At 40.7% G+C, this 21,783-nt stretch overlaps 1 protein-coding gene across 4 annotated transcripts in view; it reads left to right on the top strand.

The window, feature by feature from the left end:
* The window catches only part of cacna2d1a (calcium channel, voltage-dependent, alpha 2/delta subunit 1a), a 217,053-nt gene that overhangs the window by 44,270 nt on the left and 151,000 nt on the right, over positions 1–21,783 (top strand). For all 4 annotated transcript variants that reach the window (XM_061912205.1, XM_061912203.1, XM_061912201.1 and 1 more), the window contains exons 2-6: positions 3,386–3,467; positions 7,597–7,713; positions 15,551–15,610; positions 15,887–15,922; positions 18,402–18,525. In XM_061912205.1, coding sequence (XP_061768189.1) covers positions 3,386–3,467; positions 7,597–7,713; positions 15,551–15,610; positions 15,887–15,922; positions 18,402–18,525 — 419 coding nt within the window. The remainder of the gene's footprint in view (positions 1–3,385; positions 3,468–7,596; positions 7,714–15,550; positions 15,611–15,886; positions 15,923–18,401; positions 18,526–21,783) is intronic.

The raw sequence follows: 21,783 nt of genomic DNA, 5'->3' as shown, positions 1-21,783 counted from the left end.
CAAAAAAAGTCTGCGGGCTGTAGAGCTTTTTCATTTCGGGCTCCAGTACTCTGGAATGCCCTCCTGGTAACAGTTCGAGATGCCACCTCAGTAGAAGCATTTAAGTCTCACCTTAAAACTCATTTGTATACTCTAGCCTTTAAATAGACTCCCTTTTTAGACCAGTTGATCTGCCGTTTCTTTTCTTTTTCTTCTATGTCCCACTCTCCTTTGTGGAGGGAGTCCGGTCCGATCCGGTGGCCATGTACTGCTCGCCTGTGTATCGGCTGGGGACATCTCTGCGCTGCTGATCAGCCTCCGCTTGGGATGGTTTCCTGCTGGCTCCGCTGTGAACGGGACTCTCGCTGCTTTGTTGGATCCGCTTTGGACTGGACTCTCGCGACTGTGTTGGATCCATTATGGATTGATCTTTCACAGTATCATGTTCTCATATGTTCTCATAGTCATCAGTATCATCAGTATCACAGTATCATGTTCTCATAGTCATCATTGTCACCGACGTCCCACTGGGTGTGAGTTTTCCTTGCCCTTATGTGGGAGGATGTCGTAGTGGTTTGTGCAGCCCTTTGAGACACTAGTGATTTAGGGCTATATAAGTAAACATTGATTGATTGATTGATTGATATATATATATATATATATATATATATATATATATTTATATATATGTATATATATTGTGTATGGATGTATGTATGTGTATATATACATGTGTATGGATGTATGTATGTGTATATGTATATATGTATGTATGTGTGTATGTGTGTATGTGTATGTATATGTATATGTATATATATGTAAATAAACATGACATTGCTGGTTTTAAGAGCAGAGGAGCATGTTTGGCAGCGCACACTCACTGAGTACTTTCAAACCGACACATTGTGTAGACAGAAAAGTGAGAATGGATGCATTTTGCCCCAAAAAATGATGATAAAGGTGAAGCTAATCAGTGAAACGGCCTCAGGAAGAGGTGCTTTAAGATGTTCGCTGCTAGCTAGCTAGTTAGAACATCCACCCGCAGAATATAGTGTTTTATATAGTGTTTTAGTTACTACTAAATCACTAATCCTTGCCTCCACGGTGACAAAGTCAGTTTCTTACAAGTATCATCCCTGCAGGACGGGTATTAACTGAACATGCTTCACTACACACCGTAGGAGAAAATAAGAGCTCATTGGCGTCACCACTAAAAAAAGAGAGCGAGCCTGCATGTAAACAAATGCCATGGGTGTATCAACACCTGAAATCTACTGTAATGATACCAAGTACAGTAGCGTATCTAGTCGATACTACTATGATTACATCGCTATTTTATTTTTTTATCGCTACAAAATCTTTTTTCCTTTTTTTAAAATTCAGATCATGTTTACAAACTCAGGAAATATGTCCCTGGAAACATGAGGACTTTGAATATGACCAATGTTTGATCCCGTAACTACTTGGTATCGGATTGATCCCTAAATTTGATGTGTCATCCAAAATTAATGTAAAACATCCAAACAACAGAAGAATAAGTGATTATTACATTTTAACAGAAGTGTACAGAAGAAATGATGGTACTATGCTAACACAATTCTTTGCTAGCTCCAATAAGAACTTCCAACTATTTTAAATGAATTCTAAGGAATACTAATATTTGTAGTTACCAGTTCTCGTGCTAAATGCTAATACAACACAACTATTTCATGGTGAATGCTAACATTTGCAGTTAGCAGTTATTATGTTAAGTGCTAACATATTTAGTTAAAAATTTCTCCTAATAAATGGTAACCTGCAGCATTCAATTCTTGTGCTAAATGCTCACATAATTGTTGGGTAACTGCCAGCTAACATTTCTAATTAAAATTTCTGATAATAAATGCAATCTAGTTAGCAGTTTTCATGGTCAACGCTAACATTTGGAGGTAATATTTTTCATAATAAATGCTAACATATTTAGTTAGCAGTTTTCATTGTAAACGCTAACATTTCCAGTTAAAATGTATTTTCGTGAATGCCAACATTTCTAGTGAGCATTTCTTGTGCTAAACCCGCACATAATTATTGGCTAACTGCCATGGAAACTATTTAAAAATAATTTTAATCAATGCCAACATCCCTAGTTAGCTGTTGTCATACATGTGTATGTCAACAAAAGTAATAAGGTCAATAAAAATGTTATAATTAATATTTTGTTCTTTTACTAATGCTTAATATGTTTAATATTAAGTGTCAATTGAAAAGCTTAGCAATTAAAGTACCACTGATAGTCACATGGACACTGGGTGTGGTGAAACTACCCTCTGCATTGGACCCATCCCCTTGTTCCACCCCCTGGGAGGTGAGGTGAGCAGTGAGCAGCAGCGATGGAATTTGAACAATTTCCCTTGTGGATCATTAAAGTTTGTCTAAGTCTAAACCTGCTCAGTGGTTTTGTGGTAAAAGTTAAAGTACCAATGATTGTCACACACACACTAGGTGTGGTGAAATTTGTCCTCTGCATTTGACCCATCCTCTTGATCACCCCCTGGCAAGTGAGGGGAGCAGTGGGCAGCAGCGGTGCCGCGCCCGGGAATCATTTATGGTGGTTTAACCCCCAATTCCAATCCTTGAGGCTGAGTGCCAAGCTGGGAGGCAATGGGTCCCATTTTTTTATAGTCTTTGGTATGACTCGGCCAGGGTTTGAACTCCCAACCTACCGATCTCAGGGGGGAACACGCTAACCATTAGGCCACTGAGTAGTTAGATTACCTCCCTGCTTGGCACTCAGCATCAAGGGATGGAATTGGGGGTTAAATAACCAAAATGATTCCCGAGCGCGGCCACCGCTGCTGCTCACTGCTCCCCTCACCTCCCAGGGGGTGGAACAAGGGGATGGGTCCAATGCAGAGGGTAATTTCACCACAACTAGTGTGTGTGTGTGTGTGTGTGTGAGACTATCAGTGGTACTTTAACTTTAATTGCTAAGCTTTTCAATTGACACTGAATATTAAACATATTAAGCATTAGTAAAAAGACAAAATATTACTCATAACAGTGTTATTGACCTTATTACTTTTGTTGACATGCACTCAAAGCATTCGCCTTGCTTGTTTAGCGATGTTAGCAAGTCTGCTGTTGGTGTGACAACACAATGTAAACCTTTACTTTTGCACATGGGTTCTGTCAAGTGTTGTCTCGCTCTGTCCTATTTCTCTTGAGTAGAATACATTTGTCCACCACCCCTCAGGGTGTGACACTCATACGTTCTTCTATGAATAGCTCTTGCCTTTAACGCACAGCTCGTGCGGCCTTTTCACTCCTGGCTAAACATTATCATTGCATACATCAATGCATGAATGTCGTCATTGAAAGATCAACGTCCTATATTGCTAATGAACTCATCGAATGTTTGTGTCCTCAGGATAAAAGAATGGGTGGACCAGATGGAAAAGGACTTGATCACGCTAACGGACAAGGCGAGCGGCGTCCATAGTCTCATTAAGGTGAGTTTGGAAGCTGTATGTCTTTGAATGACCTTACTTGAATCTTTCTGTTTAAATAGGAGCTGCTCATTAGCGAAAATGCTAACACGCTCGAAAAGACAAAACTTAGTCCAAGAGATAATAATAACATGCTTCCTTTTGCTTCTTGCCAAATCATTTTGCTGAAGTCATCATAAAATTCCATGGATTTTATGCTTTTTAGAGACATTGTTAGTTAGACTTGCGTAAAGATCTGGAACTCTTTGAAAGAAAATTACCGCACAATGTTAAATGCCATTTTTCCAAATTTTTTTCATTTTAATTTTCTGACAAACATTATAAGTTGACTAGTTAGTTAATATTGATTGGAAATAATTCAATGTATATACTCTGATGATTAACTTGTGTGATGACTGTATTATGCTGGGGCAAAAAAGTATTTAGTCAGCCACCGATTGTGCAAGTTCTCCCACTTAAAATGATGACAGAGGTCTGTAATTTTCATCATAGGTACACATCAACTGTGAGAGACAGAAAGTGAAAAAAAATCCTGGAATTATCCATCCGTCCATCCATTTTCTACCGCTTATTCTCTTTTGGGGTCGCAGGGGGCGCTGGCGCCTATCTCAGCTACAATCGGGCGGAAGGCGGGGTACACCCTGGACAAGTCACCTCCAGGAATTATATTGTAGGAATTTTAAAGAATTTATTTGTAAATTATGGTGGAAAATAAGTATTTGGTCAACCATTCAAAGCTCTCACTGATGGAAGAAGGTTTTGGCTCAAAATCTCACGATACATGGCCCCGTTCATTCTTTCCTTAATACGGATCAATCGTCCTGTAACCTTAGCAGAAAAACAGCCCCAAAGCATGATGTTTCCACCCCCATGCTTCACAGTAGGCAAGGTGTTCTTGGGATGCAACTCAGTATTCTTCTTCCTCCAAACACGACGAGTTGAGTTTATACCAAAATCTCTGCACGATAACTTAAAAATAATGACACCTTTAGATTGTTTGCTGTTTTTAAAAATAGAAGAAGCACATTCTGAAAATGTACAAATCATAATGTTGTTTTTTTACACTTACATGTTGCGGTTAGAAGTATTCAATCTTTACTTGTCGTTATTTATATTTTCTGAATGAATGATGTGATAATGTTCATCAGTCAACTCAATGGCGTTAATATTTAATCAATCAAGATAAAAAAATATCAAAATCAAATTACAGTATGCCATGTATGTAGTTTGATCATTTTCCTCGATTGTTGTACTAACATCATGTGGTTTATTTTGTACATACGTACCATCATCAGAGACACAAATAATTGCTATTGCAACATCCATTAGACACATGTAGAAGAGCTGTTTCTTTCATTCAAAAATTTCAGGTTAATTTGTATACTTTTGTTTCATGTCTCTACGACATTCCTAACGGAAGTTACATGCAGTTTTGTCTGTGTTTTTTCCTAGGGGGGGCTAGAGCGCAATTTTGAGTTTTGGGGTTTGTTTTTTTAATTAGATGGCAATTTTCGCCAGTCCTGATGTGTGTGTAAAATTTGGTGAGTTTTGAAGCATGTTAAGGGGGTCAAATTACAGCTCAAAGAAGCGGTCCAATAATAATAAAACCTTAGAAATACAATAGGGTCCTAGCAAACGGATAAAACCTGTTCGCGGGCCTGATCCGTACGTTTGGTTTTCATTGTGAATGCTACCATTTTCAGTTCGAAGTTTTTATGGTGAATGCTAAAATTTCTAGTTAGCGGTCCTTAATGATGGATCGCAGTCTATCTCAATGAGTCAAGAAAGTAATGGAATGGAATTTATTGTCATTGCTGAAGTATCAATCAATCAATCAATGATTATTTATGTAGCTCTAAATCACAAGTGTCTCAAAGGGCTGCACAAACCACCACACAAACCACAATGACATCCTCGGTAGAGCCCACATAAGGGCAAGGAAAACTCACACCCACTGGGACGTCGGTGACAATGATGACTATGAGAAACCTTGGAGAGGACCGCATATGTGGGCAACCTACCCCCTCTAGGGGAACCGAAAGCAATGGATGTCGAGCGGGTCTAACATGAGACTGTGAAAGTTCAATCCATAGTGGATCCAACACAACCGTGAGAGTCCAGTCCAAAATGGATCCAACACAGCAGAGAGAGTCCCGTCCACAGTGGAGCCAGCAGGAAACCTCCCCAAGTGGAGGCGGATCAGCAGCGCAGAGATGTCCCCAGCTGATACACAGGCGAGCGGTCCATCCTGGGTCCTGGCTCTGGACGAGCGGTCCATCCTGGGTCCCGACTCAGGACAGCCAGCCCCTCATCCATGGCCAACGGACCGGGCCCCTTCCGGTGGGGCAGAGGAGAAAAAGAAAAGAAACGGCAGATCAACTGTCCAATTTTTTTTTCTTTTTTTAAAGTTAACAAAGGGTAGCCAAAACTGCACTTAAGCACCAAAAATGCAATGAGGTTTGAAGTTAAATGTAAGTTTTTTCTGCTAAATCTGGATTAAATTCTGTTGATATTTAGGTTTTAGCAGGTTTTACTGTCAAAAACTATGAACAAACATATTCAAGACCGAAGACATTATTTAGAAGATTGGTAATACAACACAACACTACACAAGTGCCTGGAGCACATTCCTGAAGGTCGTTTGCAGCCCTAAAAAACATCATAGCGTCTTTAGATTAGATTAGATTAGATTAGATTAGATAGTACTTTATTTATTCCGTCAGGAGAGTTCCTTCAGGAAAATTAAAATTTTCAGCACAATCCCATTCAAGTTTAGACAAACATTACAGGGAGACAGAACAGGATCGCTGACGGGTCTGCCGGCTTCCAGCGCCCCTTACAAAAAAGATGAGATAAAGGTAAACAAAAGGGGGGGAGAAAAAAATAGAAGATTAAAATAAAATTAAAAAAATCGGTCTTTGCCTGGGCCCTGGAGAGGAGGTGCAGACTGAGGCCAAGGGGAAAAAAATAAATAAATAGATAAAAAAAATTAAAAAACAACTCATAACCATGGTACACATCCCTCTTCCATGTGTGTAAGAGGGAAACATCAAACATCAAAGAACACAGAGGACATTAAAGACATTAAAGCAGCACATAAAACCAGACACTTCTACATACAGCTATGAATAAAAAGTAAAAGAAACATATCCACTGTGGTGGCCTCTGCGGTGTTCCACGCCATCGTCTGCTGGGGAGGAGGGAGCATGGTCAGAGACAGAAGCAGACCCAACAAAGCAACCAAGACAGCCGACTCCACTCTCGGCCAGTGTCCAGTCCGAATGGATGAGCGAGGATACATCCAAGGTGACTGAGGTTTCCGACACCTGCTCACCCAGTCAAGACACCGCGAAGCCTCTCCGTCTCCGTTATTACAGCTACTAATTTTAAAATGTTGAGACTGTCGCTAAAAACTGCACTAAATTGTCGTAAATTAACAAACACACCTCAGTGAGTCCAGCCAGAGCAGAGACATGTACTAGTATATTCCAGGAATATCAATAGAGCTGCCCTTTAGTATTTCTCCTGTACAAAAGCAATGCTCGGAGGAGAACCAATACAATGTTCACTTGAATGTTGGACATTGAAGAAAAAGACCTCCAGGCTGCAGAATAATTGGCTGTTTGGCATTTGTTATTCCACATATTGCACAGTACATGTCTTTTTCTTTTGTTATTATCATTATTATTATTACGTAAGATGACATGATGCTTTGATCGCTTGACTCCATCAAACATCAAACAGAAGCTTTCCGAGGTTTACTGGCTGCAGGCTACTTTTGGCGCTCTTTACTTGCCCGTTTCAATTCAGATTTCCACCAAATTTGCATTTGTTTTTACTCAACACATGTATCCCCTCTCCATGAAGTTTTGTAAAAAAGTTTTTGCGCAATCCTGCTAACCAAGCCACCGCACATCGATGAAAACATCTCTTGCCATAATTAGTTTTTGGCAGAGATAATCATAATTATATAAATCAAATAATGCTAACCGTTACTTCAAATTCACATTAAAATTAAGTAGTGGTAATTCAGCTACCATAGCTAGCTAACAAACAAACATAAAAACGTCATTCTTTGGCAGCTTCATTATCTGGTTCTCCTGACCTTTGGCTTTTTTGCTTTCCTTTTCAGATCTATCAGGACCACCAAAAACACTTCAGCGTGGAGTCCAATGACGCCCGGCAGCTGGTGGCCACAGCAGCCGGGAACATTGAGAGGTTGCTGCAAAATCGCTCCAAGGCCCTGAAGGTCAGTAGCCTGGACTTGACTTGTCTGGACATTAACTTATAGCCCATTAGCCTGTTTCTATGATTACCTTGTGATTATTCACCCATCTACCTAGCCAAGTATTTAAATGTTTTCGTTGGCGGTTCTTATGGTGAACACTAACATTTCTAGTTGGCAGTTTCTCGTGAGTTAGGGTGATGAGCATGGTCATCCAAGAGGAACTCTGATTTGAACCGCTGCTCCTTTACGTTGAGAGGAATCAGTCAAGGTGGCAATTGGGGATTCCAGGCATATCCAGCATAAATGAGGAACCATGGTACCTCCTTTAGGTTGGTACTCTGCAAGGTACCAAGGCAAGGTATCATTCCTCCACATTGGAGGAATGATACCTTGCAGCTGGCCTAAGAACGCATCGCTGTCTCCTTGGTGAAGCTGGAAAACGTGGCTGGAGACAAGGTAGAATATCTGGGCATACCTACTTAGACTGGTACCTCCCTTACCCAAACCTCAGATAAGTGGAAGAAAATGGATAGATTTAGTTTTCATGGTGATTGCTAACATTTCTCCTCAGTAGTTGTAAGAGTAAATACCAACGATCTCATTTGCAGTTCTTGTAGTGAATTCTAACTAATCTCGTTAGCAGTTCTCGTGGGGAAGGCTAACATTTCTCCTTAGTAGTTATTAGAGATGCGCGGATAGGCAATTATATCATCCGCTTCACCAAAGTCGTCATCCACCCGCCGTACACCCGAACCAACATTTTATCAGGACCGTACCCGCCCGCCAACCGCCCGCTGACATATAACAAAGGTCGGCCGCCTTTACCACTCTCAGAGCTATTTAAACCTGTTTCACAGAGTAATGATGACAATTGGAGCCGCTAACGTTCCCGCGACTATCCAATAGCGTACATCCTGATTACAAGAATATGGGCGTGCTGTGAAGCCATCGCCTTAGACACCTTCAACAACATGTACGAACCGATTGTTGGTCCGGCAACATGTTGTGTGCAGCTTCCGCAATTACACGTACAAGATTGAAAGGCATACTGGGTGATACAGAGTAAATAAATAAATAAATAAATAAATAAATGGGTTGTACTTGTATAGCGCTTTTCTACCTTCAAGATACTCAAAGCGCTTTGACACTACTTCCACATTTACCCATTCACACACACATTCACACACTGATGGAGGGAGCTGCCATGCAAGGCGCCAACCAGCACCCATCAGGAGCAAGGGTGAAGTGTCTTGCTCAGGACACAACGGACGTGACGAGGTTGGTACTAGGTGGGATTTGAACCAGGGACCCTCGGGTTGCGCACAGCCACTCGCCCACTGCGCCACGCCGTCCCTACACTGAGGGTTGTGATATAAACAACTTTAACACTTACTAATATGCGCCACGCTGTAAAGCCACACAATACAAGATTGACAAACACATTTCGGGAGAACATCCTCACAGTAACACAACATAAACGCAACACAACTAAAACCCATAATCCTTTGTATTCATGACACTTCCTGAATATATTTTACACCCCCGCCCACCTTACCAACGCACGGGGAGAAGGGGGGTGGGGGGGTTTGGGGTGTATAAAATAGTCAGGAAGTGTCATGAATACAAAGGATTATGGGTATTTGTTGTGTTGCGTTTATGTTGTGTTACTGTGAGGATGTTCTCCCGAAATGTGTTTGTCGTTCTTAATTGGTGTGGCTTCAAAGTGTGGCGCGTATTACTAAGAGTGTTAAAATTGTTTATATCACAACCATTAGTGTACTCTGTGTCACCCAGTATGCCTTGCAGTCGTGTGCGTGATGCCGCGGCAGTCACACACAACATGATGCTGGACTGAAAAGCAGATCGTACATGTTGTAGAAGGCGACAAAGCTAATGGCTTCATAACACGCCCTAATAATTATTATTTGGGTGACTGCCGACAGTCAATCAAGAGAGTAATAGCGTCTCCTATTGTCTTCTTCGCTTTATGACACGGGTCTTAAATGGCTCTTTAAATGGCAAAGGATACCGATCCCAGAACCATGTATATCAAATGTCTCCTGTTGGCTCAACCGCCACCCGCCCGAATCTAATTAAAATCTTTTTTTCGTCTTGTCAACCGCCCGACCCGCGGTTTACCCGTGGACTCCGCGGGTCAGACCGCAAACCGCGCATCTCTAGTAGTTATCATAGTGATTGCTAACTAATGTAGTTAGCAGTTATCATTTTGAATGTCAAAATTTGTAGTAAGCAGTTATCATTGTAAAAAAAACACTGTTCAACGTCTCATTGACTGCCTGCACGACATCAAAGCCTGGCTTTCAGTTAACTTCCTGAGCCTAAATGAAGACAAAACAGAAGTTTTGTCTTGCCTGTGTATCGGGTGGGGACATCTCTGCGCTGCTGATCCGCCTCCGCTTGGGATGGTTTCCTGCTGGCTCCGCTGTGAACGGGACTCTCGCTGCTGTGTTGGATCCGCTTTGGACTGGACTCTCGCGACTGTGTTGGATCCATTGTGGATTGAACTTTCACAGTATCATGTTAGACCCGCTCAACATCCATTGCTTTCCTCCTCTCTAAGGTTCTCATAGTCATCATTGTCACCGACGTCCCACTGGGTCATTATTGTCACCGATGTCCCACTGGGTGTGAGTTTTCCTTGCCCTTATGTGGGCCTACCGAGGATGTCGTGGTGGTTTGTGCAGCCCTTTGAGACACTAGTGATTTAGGGCTATATAAGTAAACATTGATTGATTGATTGATTGAAGTTATGTTGTTCGGTCCAAGTCGCTCTCCCTCCCCCAACGTTGACCTCGGCATTCTGAACCCTTACCTCAGCGACTGTGTCACAAACCTGGGGGTAAATTTCGACTCAGATTTTAAATTCGAAAAACCAATCAGCAGCGTCGTTCAAAAAAGCTTTTATCAATTACGCCAAATAGCGAAAGTGAAACCGCTTCTATCAGGACATGATCTCGAGAAATTATTCCACGCCTTTATCTCGAATCGTTTAGACTACTGCAATGCCATGTATGTAAGCATTAGCCAGGCCTCCCTCGCCCGCCTGCAGCTCGTGCAGAACTCTGCTGCTCGTCTGCTAACACAGACCCGCAGACGTGAGCACATCACCCCTATATTAGTGTCCCTTCACTGGCTCCCTGTGCGTTACCGAATCAGTTTTAAACTCCTCCTATTTGTTTTTCAATGTCTAAACAACCTCGCGCCAACATATCTCTCCGACCTCCTTCAGCCTAACTGCCCCACCCGATCCCTAAGATCAGCCGATCAGCTGCTACTGACGGTCCCTGACACAAGGCTGAAGCTTAGAGGTGACAGAGTTTTCGCCGCTGCTGCTCCCAAGCTCTGGAACGACCTACCTCTGAGTGTTAGACAAGCCTCCTCTCTTCCTGTTTTTAAATCTCTCTTAAAAACATACATGTATTCCTTGGCTTTTAACACGGCGTGATATCCATCCAGCAATGGCGCCCCATTTTACACTTGCTGTGAATCTGTTTTTATGTTTTATTTATTTTATTTTATTTATTTATTTTTTATCATGTTCTGTTTGTGTTGTGTTGTTTTTGCTCGTTTTTAACCTGCCCATTGTACAGCACTTTGGCTACCCCTGTGGTGAATTTTAAATGTGATGTATAAATAAAGTTGATTTGATTTGTAAAACACTCTTAATCCTAGTTAGCAGCACACACAATTATAAAACTTACACCTTCCATGTCTCCACAGAGCCTGTTCTTATTTTTTGTTTACAAATTTGTCCTCTGTAAACCTAAACCTATGAAGAACCTATGAAGCCTTTCGATGCCTTGCTAGCTATCGCATTCCATCCGTCCATCCATTTCCTACAGCTTGTCTCTTTTGGGGTCACGGGGGGTGCTGGAGCCTATCTCAGGTGCTTTCGGGCGGAAGGCGGGGTACACTCTGGACAAGTTTCCACCTCATCGCAGGGCCTACACAGACAGATAACATTCACACACTAGGGCCCATTTAGTGTTGCCAATCAACCTACCTCCAGGTACATGTCTTTGGAGGTGGGAGGAAGCCGGAGTCCTGTTACCTTATTTTTTTAAATCATGGACAAACACTTTGACACCATTGGGCCATTTAGTTCCATCCCCTTGACCTGAGCATCTCTGCGGACGTGGACACAGATATCGAGGCCACTTTTTGACTCTTTTGACTCTGTCCTCATTCATTATTAAACGTCTCCTCTTATCCAGAACACTTTGATGGTGCTGTGGTTAACACCCCCCAGTGGAGTATGTCTAGTTGCTAAGGAGAGGGTTCTTCCAAGCACGTCGGGACATTTCCAAAGGACATGGCCACTTTCCAGGAGTGCCCAGACAGAGGAAACTCGACCCCACCCAGACAAAGGAGATCAGACAGCTGAAGATCGGGCTCTTTGAGTGACAATCAGGGTTATTTTAAGGTCTGGCATTGCATTAGCAAGCTGGTACACGACCCCAAAAAAGGCTTCGGCCTCTCCTGTTGCTTCTATTGCTGGAACGCCTCTTCATCTCTGGGTTACCATGACGCCCCGGTTGCCAAGCAACAACTTAAACAGACTTCGTCCCTCTCATCTTGGCTGTTGAAGTTTCCGCGCCACACTTTCATGTTCATTAGGATGACTTGACTAACAACCCTCAAAGCGTTTTCAGTGTTGTGTAGTGGCGCGTAATTACAGAGGATCACTGAGCTCTCTCTTGCAAGGCTGCGTTATTAAACTGAAACTGTGAGTCATTAGACGCTGCCGTTGATGCCTTAATCACAGGCTGCGCTCACACACGAGGGCTGCATGTTTGCATGCTAGTGTATCGTACATGAGTGCTAATGTTGTGTATATTGGTATCAATGGTGAATACTAGTGATGGTTACTATGTGAGTAAGTGCGCTCGAATCCCAAGATCCCACTACAGAATCGATGCAGGGAACATGTTGCCAGTCATCAACAGCAGATGCTTGTGTTTTGGTCCCCTGACAACATCGCTCAGCAGGTGGTAGCTGTTTGGAAGTAGAGAGAGTAGATGGGGTGTCTGTTTACATGTATGGCAACCTTGGGAGAGTTTTAAGGTGAATGATCTTAGCCTGATCTGTTCTTCAAGAGACTCTTTTGATAGTGTTTTTTTTTTTGTCTATCAGGAAATTGAATAAATATTTTGTTACATGGATTATTAAACATGTTATTATTTGTGTTACACGTTTTATCCTATTGAAATATTACAAGCATTTCACATTACACTTTTGGTTATTTATGAAATAATTAAATTTATATATATATATTAAATAATAATATATATATTTATAAGTATTTTGGTCTATTTATGCATTTAATTATAAACATCAATATAATATAATTATATGAAATACATCAAGATAGTTTAGCTATCAAATTAAAACATTTTCAGGATTTGTTTATTTTTTTATTTAATTAAATGCATAAATATTTGGTTAGAATTATTTATTTAATAATTTATTAAATTGATTTCAATATATATGTCTTCATTAGGTTGAAGGTCACATTTCAATGCAATTCATCAATATGCTATCATCTTGACTACATTGTTAGTTTAGCTATTAAAGGTTTTTTTTAAATTCGATTTGTTATTCTATTGAAATATAGGGCGCATTTAAAAACTGGTTGAATACGGAAGTTAAAATTAAATATGAAATATTTTGTTAATCTCCTCAAATATATAGTGTTCAATATGTTTTAAGTTGAATGTAATATTTATCATATCTCATCTTGAACACAATGCTAGTTTTATTCTATTCCATCATCATATATTTGTCAAATATTTATTTAAAGTGTATTAAAGGGTTATTATTAAAGGGTTATTACATTTCTAAGGGTGACTTTTAGGAATTTAAAAATAGTTTTAAGTTAAAAAATGGATTTTATTTTAATAAAATAGTATACATATAAATAAATACTAAGTCAATGCAAATGTTTAGATAGTGTATTTCTAAGATTTCACTGAAGACATTTTTATAGTTTTTATATTGATACACGTTATCAATATCAAATACACAATCAACATATTATATTCTATAATAAAATATTCATGTTCATAATATTGAACTGTTTTTTATATCCATCGATCCATCCATTTCTACCGCTTATTCCCTTTGGGGTCGCGGGGGACGCTGGTGACTAGCTCAGCTACAATCGGGCGGAAGGCGGCGTACACCCTGGACAAGTCTCCACCTAATCGCAGCTGTTTATTAAATATTGTATTCAAATGTATGGACATATATTATTAAATACATATATCAAATGTGAATTGTAAAAAAGTAATCAGTTTTCCTGGATGCAGCCCTCCTGTTTTTGACAAGAGGCTTCAGGCATGTTTAAGGGGTCAAAAGTTGACACATAAGTACATTACACCATAATCGGTGATGGCGTCCATGTTTTCTTCTTTCCTCTCCTGTCTTAGTGATGCTTGTATTTGGAAAAGTCACATAGTTTTTTTAGCACAATCAAAGCATCGGGCTGAGCTGAGCCAAGAGGCACAAGTTGTTGACTTGACGGGAAGGGACGTGTGCGGCGATGAGACCCGGGCGGGTGACCGACTTAACGCAGATGAATTATGCAACTTTTAGATAGGAGGATACTCTCCATTGTGCACCATGTCTTTGTCATCACCAGTGGAATAATTCTCCATTTTGTTGTTATAAATGGCCTAATGAGTGAGGAAAGACATGAAAAGCGCTGCAGGGTTTCGTGTTTGGGGTCCGCCGACTCACTCTGGGATCTTTGACCATGTCTTTTTTCATTTCACACTACGACTGATTGAATAGTTCATTGTCTCCCCTTTATTTTCGTTAATTTTTTGCCTATTTTTAAACATTATTCTTCCTCCTTAGGATCCACAAGTCATGTGTGGCGTTTAAGTCACCAGGAAGGGAGTGGGTTTTGACAGCACTCAGGGGAAATTAACAGTACGGTGCCTTTGTGGACCAGGTACAGATTAAACGCCAGGCCTATTATAAACCCATTAACCAAGTCATTAGGACTTGCTATTGGAGAGGGTACAATACATCTAATTTTAGCACACCTAGAGTCCTAATTTACAGTTTACAGTACGATGTGTACAGTATATTCATATAAAGATTAAACGCCAGGCCTATTATAAACCCATTAACCAAGTCATTAGGACTTGCTATTGGAGAGGGTACAATACATCTAATTTTAGCACACCTAGAGTCCTAATTTACAGTTTACAGTACGATGTGTACAGTATATTCATATAAAGATTAAACGCCAGGCCTATTATAAACCCATTAACCAAGTCATTAGGACTTGCTATTGGAGAGGGTACAATACATCTAATTTTAGCACACCTAGAGTCCTAATTTACAGTTTACAGTACGATGTGTACAGTATATTCATATAAAGATTAAACGCCAGGCCTATTATAAACCCATTAACCAAGTCATTAGGACTTGCTATTGGAGAGGGTACAATACATCTAATTTTAGCACACCTAGAGTCCTAATTTACAGTTTACAGTACGATGTGTACAGTATATTCATATAAAGATTAAACGCCAGGCCTATTATAAACCCATTAACCAAGTCATTAGGACTTGCTATTGGAGAGGGTACAATACATCTAATTTTAGCACACCTAGAGTCCTAATTTACAGTTTACAGTACGATGTGTACAGTATATTCATATAAAGATTAAACGCCAGGCCTATTATAAACCCATTAACCAAGTCATTAGGACTTGCTATTGGAGAGGGTACAATACATCTAATTTTAGCACACAGAGAGTCCTAATTTACAGTTTACAGTACGATGTATGCAGTATATTCATAGTAACTCATCTGTTTTATCCTAGAGGCTGGCAACAGATGCGGAACTCTTCCAAATGGAGCATGAATGGCAGGACAACAGTGAGGTGAGAAGCTAAGATCACTTCAGTGTATTAATGCTCAGAAAGGCTCATCATGATGCATTTTCCATTAAAAGTTAATTACCCAGCCTCCATCTTGGATTGTCTGAGAAAGGATATTATTGGCTGCGTGTCATTTATCCGCTCTAATGTGATATCTATTCTTTACTCCCCCTCAGGGCCTGGGCTGTAGTGTGTAATTCATATTTTGTTTTGTTTGTCTCAAGATGAAAAAAAAAAAGCAAAAGCATTTAAAGACTGTGTCAATGTCTTTCTTTGCAGGCTGATAAAATGACATACTACAATGCCAAAGATGATGTAAGTATGCATGTTTATCGTTTGTTTACTATGTTCGTATGCCTTGTTTGGTGTTATTATGACTATTTGTACACATGAAACACATTCCTGGGGGTGTTGACTCTATGCACAAGGGGGCACTGTATGTTTACTGCACAGACCAATCAAAAGTCTGAAGAAAGAAATTTACTGGAAAACTCGCCATAAATAAGTAAATTTGACATATAAAGACAAGCTACAAACTAAATTAAGGTTTTTTTGTTTTTAGCTCCCAACAACCCAATTTTAGTTTTAAATATTTTTCCATTGGCCTAAATGTTAGCATTTAACTTAAACCATGTACATATGTATATACATAACCAAAAACCAGTCAAGTTGGCATGTTGTGTAAATTGTAAATAAAAACAGAATGCAATGATTTGCAAGTCCTTTTCAACTGTCTTTGCAATTGAATGGACTGCAAAGACAATATATTTAATGTTCAAACTGAGAAACACATTTTTTTTGCAATTAATCAATAACTTTTAATTTAATGGCAGCAACACATTGCAAAAAAGTTGGCACAGGGGCAATTTTACCACTGTGTTACATGGCCTTTCCTTTTCAATCAATCAATCAATCAATGTTTATTTATATAGCCCCAAATCACAAATGTCTCAAAGGACTGCACAAATCATTACGACTACAACATCCTCGGAAGAACCCACAAAAGGGCAAGGAAAACTCACACCCAGTGGGCAGAGAGAATTCACATCCAGTGGGACGCCAGTGACAATGCTGACTATGAGAAACCTTGGAGAGGACCTCAGATGTGGGCAACCCCCCCTCTCTAGGGGACCGAAAGCAATGGATGTCGAGCGTGTCCAACATGATACTGTGAAAGTTCAATCCATAGTGGCTCCAACGCAGCCGCGAGAGTTCAGTTCAAGCGGATCCAAGACAGCAGCGAGAGTCCCGTCCACAGGAAACCATCTCAAGCGGATCAGCAGCGTAGAGACGTCCCCAACCGATACAGGCGAGCGGTCCATCCTGGGTCCCGACGAGCGGTCCATCCTGGGTCTCGACTCTGGACAGCCAGTACTTCATCCATGGTCATCGGACCGGACCCCCTCCACAAGGGAGGGGGGGACATAGGAGAAAGAAAAGAAGCGGCAGATCAACTGGTCTAAAAAGGAGGTCTATTTAAAGGCTAGAGTATACAGATGAGTTTTAAGTTTTAACAACAATCAGTAAACATTTGGGAACTGAGGAGACAATTTTTTTTCCATTCTTGCTTGATGTACAGCTTAAGTTGTTCAACAGTCCAGGGTCTCTGTTGTGGTATTGTAGGCTTCATATTGCGCCACACATTTTCATTTGGAGACAGGTCTGGACTAAAGGCAGGCCAGTCTAGTACCCACACTCTTACTATAAAGCCACGCTGTTGTAACACATGGCTTGGCATTGTCTTGCTAAAATAAGCATGGGCGTCTATGACAACGTTGCTTGCATGGCATCATATGTTGCTCCATAACCTGTATGTACCTTTCAGCACAGATGTGTAAATTACCCATGCCTTACTCGCTGGCCTTTGACCTGAGCTTAGTCTGCCCACGAGGCCACCATTTTCTAGTCCTACTCCTTCGCTTTAGTTTTATTTTTCTATTTGTCGCACTTTTATTATTATGATTTTTATTCAGCAAACATTTTTTTAACTTTTTATTCAACTCCTTTTACCATATTGCTTTTTGCACTATTTTGTTCAGCTCACTCATTGTTTATGTTCTTTGTTTGTTTTAACCTGTAAAGCACTTTGGTTCAATTAGAAAATTGTTGTAAACGTGCATTATAAATAAAATTGACTTGACTTGACTTGGGCACAAATACACGCATGAATTGATTAACGTGGACCCCGACTTAAACAAGTTGAAAAACTTATTCGGGTGTTACCATTTAGTGGTCAATTGTACGGAATATGTACTGTACTGTGCAATCTACTAATAAAAGTATCAATCAATCAATCAATCAATACCATCCCAGATGCTGACTTTTGAACTTTGCGTCTATAAAAATCCGGATGGTTATTTTCCTCTTTGGTCAAACTGTCACAAATATGTATTCATTTTTAGCTCCCAACAACTGACTGTTCGTTCTGAATCTGCTGTTGGCATTTGGCTTTAAATATATATGTTCATGTTCACCCATTGTTAGAATTTAGCTGAAATCATCTATAAAAGATATGGTATGTAAAAAAAAAAACAAAAAAAACCTTCTAGGGTGTTAAGTGTATGCCAAAGCAGCAGGTGGTGCTCTAACACTTACCTATTGGACAATATTAGCCAACCTGAGTCTGAAGAAAGCTTTCCCAGAAAAGACACTATAATGCATTCATATTGTAACAAACTGTGAAGTCAATTAGCATTTCTTTTAGCTATCAACAACAGTAATTTTCAGTAAAAGGATCTAACAAGAGTGTCAATGCATGTGTGAACATGTTTACCAACTCACCTTCTTTGTGTAGCTCAACCAGACGGAGAAGAAGAACCGCTATGTCCCTGAGGACTTCCACGTGGATCCAGACTTCAAGCGGCTGGTGTCGTACAACACCACGGCTGTCCACATCCCCACCGACATATACGAAGGCTGTGAGTGTCGTTAGCTATCACAGTATCTGCATTAAGCTGCAGATAGCCTCCAGTTAGCACCTCCTTGTGCACATCCGGTCTATAAACAGACCTCGTTGACCCCACTGACCGCCTGTCAATGACTTTAAATAACACAACTGAAGTCCATCTATCTGGTAATTGCTCCGCAGTAAAAGCTAGCTCGGCACATTCTCTTTTTATGGCAATGGAGACAGTTAAGTGTCGTTTGATTCATTTGCTTGACTCTTGATCTCTTTCCTATATTTAACCTAATTTTTCCATCCATCCATCCATCATCTTCCGCTTATCCGAGGTCGGGTCGCGGGGGCAGCAGCCTAAGCAGGGAAGCCCAGACTTCCCTATCTCCAGCCACTTCGTCTAGCTCTTCCCGGGGGATCCCGAGGCGTTCCCAGGCCAGCCGGGAGACATAGTCTTCCCAACGTGTCCTGGGTCTTCCCCGTGGCCTCCTACCAGCTGGACGTGCCCTAAACACATCCCTAGGGAGGCGTTCGGGTGGCATCCTGACCAGATGCCCGAACCACTTCATCTGGCTCCTCTCGATGTGGAGGAGCAGCGGCTTTACGTTGAGCTCCTCCCGGATGGCAGAGCTTCTCACCCTATCTCTAAGGGAGAGCCCCGCCACCCGGCGGAGGAAACTCATTTCGGCCGCTTGTACCCGTGATCTTATCCTTTCGGTCATGACCCAAAGCTCATGACCATAGGTGAGGATGGGAACGTAGATCGACCGGTAAATTGAGAGCTTTGCCTTCCGGCTCAGCTCCTTCTTCACCACAACGGATCGATACAACGTCCGCATTACTGAAGACGCCGCACCGATCCGCCTGTCGATGTCACGATCCACTCTTCTTTCCCCGTTAATTGCCTCCCTTATATTAGACCTGCACTCTGCCTCACGACGTGTCGTTTGAATGCAGTAGGAAATTGTATGCAATGTTAAAAACTATACACTAATGGCGTGGCTATGTCAGTGGTTCTTAACTTTGTTGGAGGTACCGAACCCCACCAGTTTCATATACGCATTCACCGAACCCCTCTTTAGTGAAAAAAAATATTATTTTTTTTCTCAATTTAATCTTAATATTAATATTAATCATGAAATGATGTGATTATATTAAAGAAATACTACTAAAGATCTATATTACAAACAGAAAGTTACAGGAATGTACCCATGATCCTATGTTTACATCTCATTGTGCAACATGTGAATGTTTTAGTGGCAACTAAATGCAATATCTGAAAGGGGTACAAATTATTTCCAAGGCAGGAACCCCACCTCATGGAAATTACTGCTGTCATTTGATTACATTTCACTTGTTATTTAGTCAGGTCTGGGACAGGTGTGTTGCTGGTGTGGCCACAGTGCATGTGCACGTCTGACGTCGCTCACATGTGCTCCACTGAATACTCAAGGAGTTTTTACCTTTGCTTACGCATATGGAAAATTAGAGGGAACATTGTTTTGGGGGTATCCATAATACGTCGATAGGGAGAATTTTTTATTTACACGATGGCCGAGGCTCCGCTGAACCCCTGAGGCCGACTCACCAAACCCCTAGGGTTCGATCGAACCCAGGTTAAAAACCACTGGGCTATGTCAATATTACTGGGCCTGCACCAGGAAACAAAAACAGTTGTTTCAAACCAGTGAAATACAACAACATTGGTTTTCTTTCCGATCCGATACCAAGTAAAATTGAGGCACAAATATGTCTTGTTAAATTGAAAAAGTAGTGAAATTCAAGTGTTGCTGCTCCTGGGGAATCATTTTCAATTGATGTAAAATCACAGAGCGATACAAAATGATGCCATTATTCTGCGGTGTTATCTAGTTTATATTTAACTCTGAATGTAGTGTCTCCAAAGAGCCTACAATAAAAGATACATGCACTTGCTGTTTTTCAATACTGAGTCACTCATTTGAATTGCCAGTAATTGTTAAAAAAAAAACAAACAAAAAAAAACATTTACTATTACTATTACTGTTTTTTGCATTTGCCATGTATAATTTAATGACACTGAGATAATTAATTACCGTATTTCGGGGCGCTAATTCATTTAAAACCTCTTCTCACTCCTGCGCTTACCAAAGGCATGCGGTAAAAGTAAGCATGCGCTAATTATTTTAAAACCTCTTCTCACTCCGGCACTTACCAAAGGTATGCAGTAAAAATTTGAGTGTGATGTAAGCTTGGACCTTATATCCTACTCAATAGCTCTTAATTTTCTTCCTTTTATGCGATTTCAAATTACCGGTATTGAAATCAGCATCCTCCATTTTGAAAAGGATGACAGGGGAAGTGTCACTCGTGACGTCACAAGTTTGACCAGGCGGTAATACTAAGCATGTGCTAATTATTTTGGGAAGCGAGTTCGACCCTGGCAGTAATTCAAGGCAGGCGCATACTATATGTCCTGCGGCAATTCAAGGAAATACGGTATTTTGGAAACACCTGAATAAATCTAGACTTTTTTTGCCCATTTACCTATGTGGGATTAGTGTATACTGTATAATAGGGATTTAACGATGTAAACATTTCATATCAAGGTTATTCTTGACCAAAATTATCACAGTTTTCATTATTATTGTGGTATGGTTGAATGTGTTTTAAAATGTACATATACACACATTTTTTTAAAACTGAAATAGACAAACAATATACTTTTTGGGCAGAAGAAACTATAAATATTGTTCTGGCTTTAATCAGAGCCATGTTGTTTTAATTTGTGTATTTAATAGGGGTGTAACGGCACATGTATTTGTATTGAACTGTTTGGGGATAGGTTGATTGGCAACACTAAATTGGCCCTAGTGTGTGAATGTGAGTGTGAATGTTGTCTGTCTATCTGTGTTGGCCCTGCGATGAGGTGGCGACTTGTCCAGGGTGTACCCCGCCTTCCGCCCGATTGTAGCTGAGATAGGCGCCAGCGCCCCCCGCGACCCCGAAAGGGAATAAGCGGTAGAAAATGGATGGATGGATGTTTCGGTACGGGGGTTTCGGTTCGGTTCGGAGGTGTACCGAACGACACAGACATATTAAGTAGCGCACTGCACGTTGTGTAAACAATGCACCATGAGTTGATTTACCTGGACCCCGACTTAAACAAGTTAAAAAACTTTTTCGGGTGTTACCATTTAATGGTCAATTGTACGGAATATGTACTGTACTGTGCAATCTACTAATAAAAGTTTCAATCAATCAAAATAACCAACACACAGCATGCTAGCAACGACTGGGC

Source organism: Nerophis ophidion, linkage group LG10 (assembly GCF_033978795.1).
Source record: "Nerophis ophidion isolate RoL-2023_Sa linkage group LG10, RoL_Noph_v1.0, whole genome shotgun sequence".
Classification (NCBI taxonomy): Eukaryota; Metazoa; Chordata; class Actinopteri; order Syngnathiformes; family Syngnathidae; genus Nerophis; species Nerophis ophidion.
Note: the sequence above shows the minus strand (reverse complement) of the source record. Positions and strands in the feature narration are given on the sequence as shown.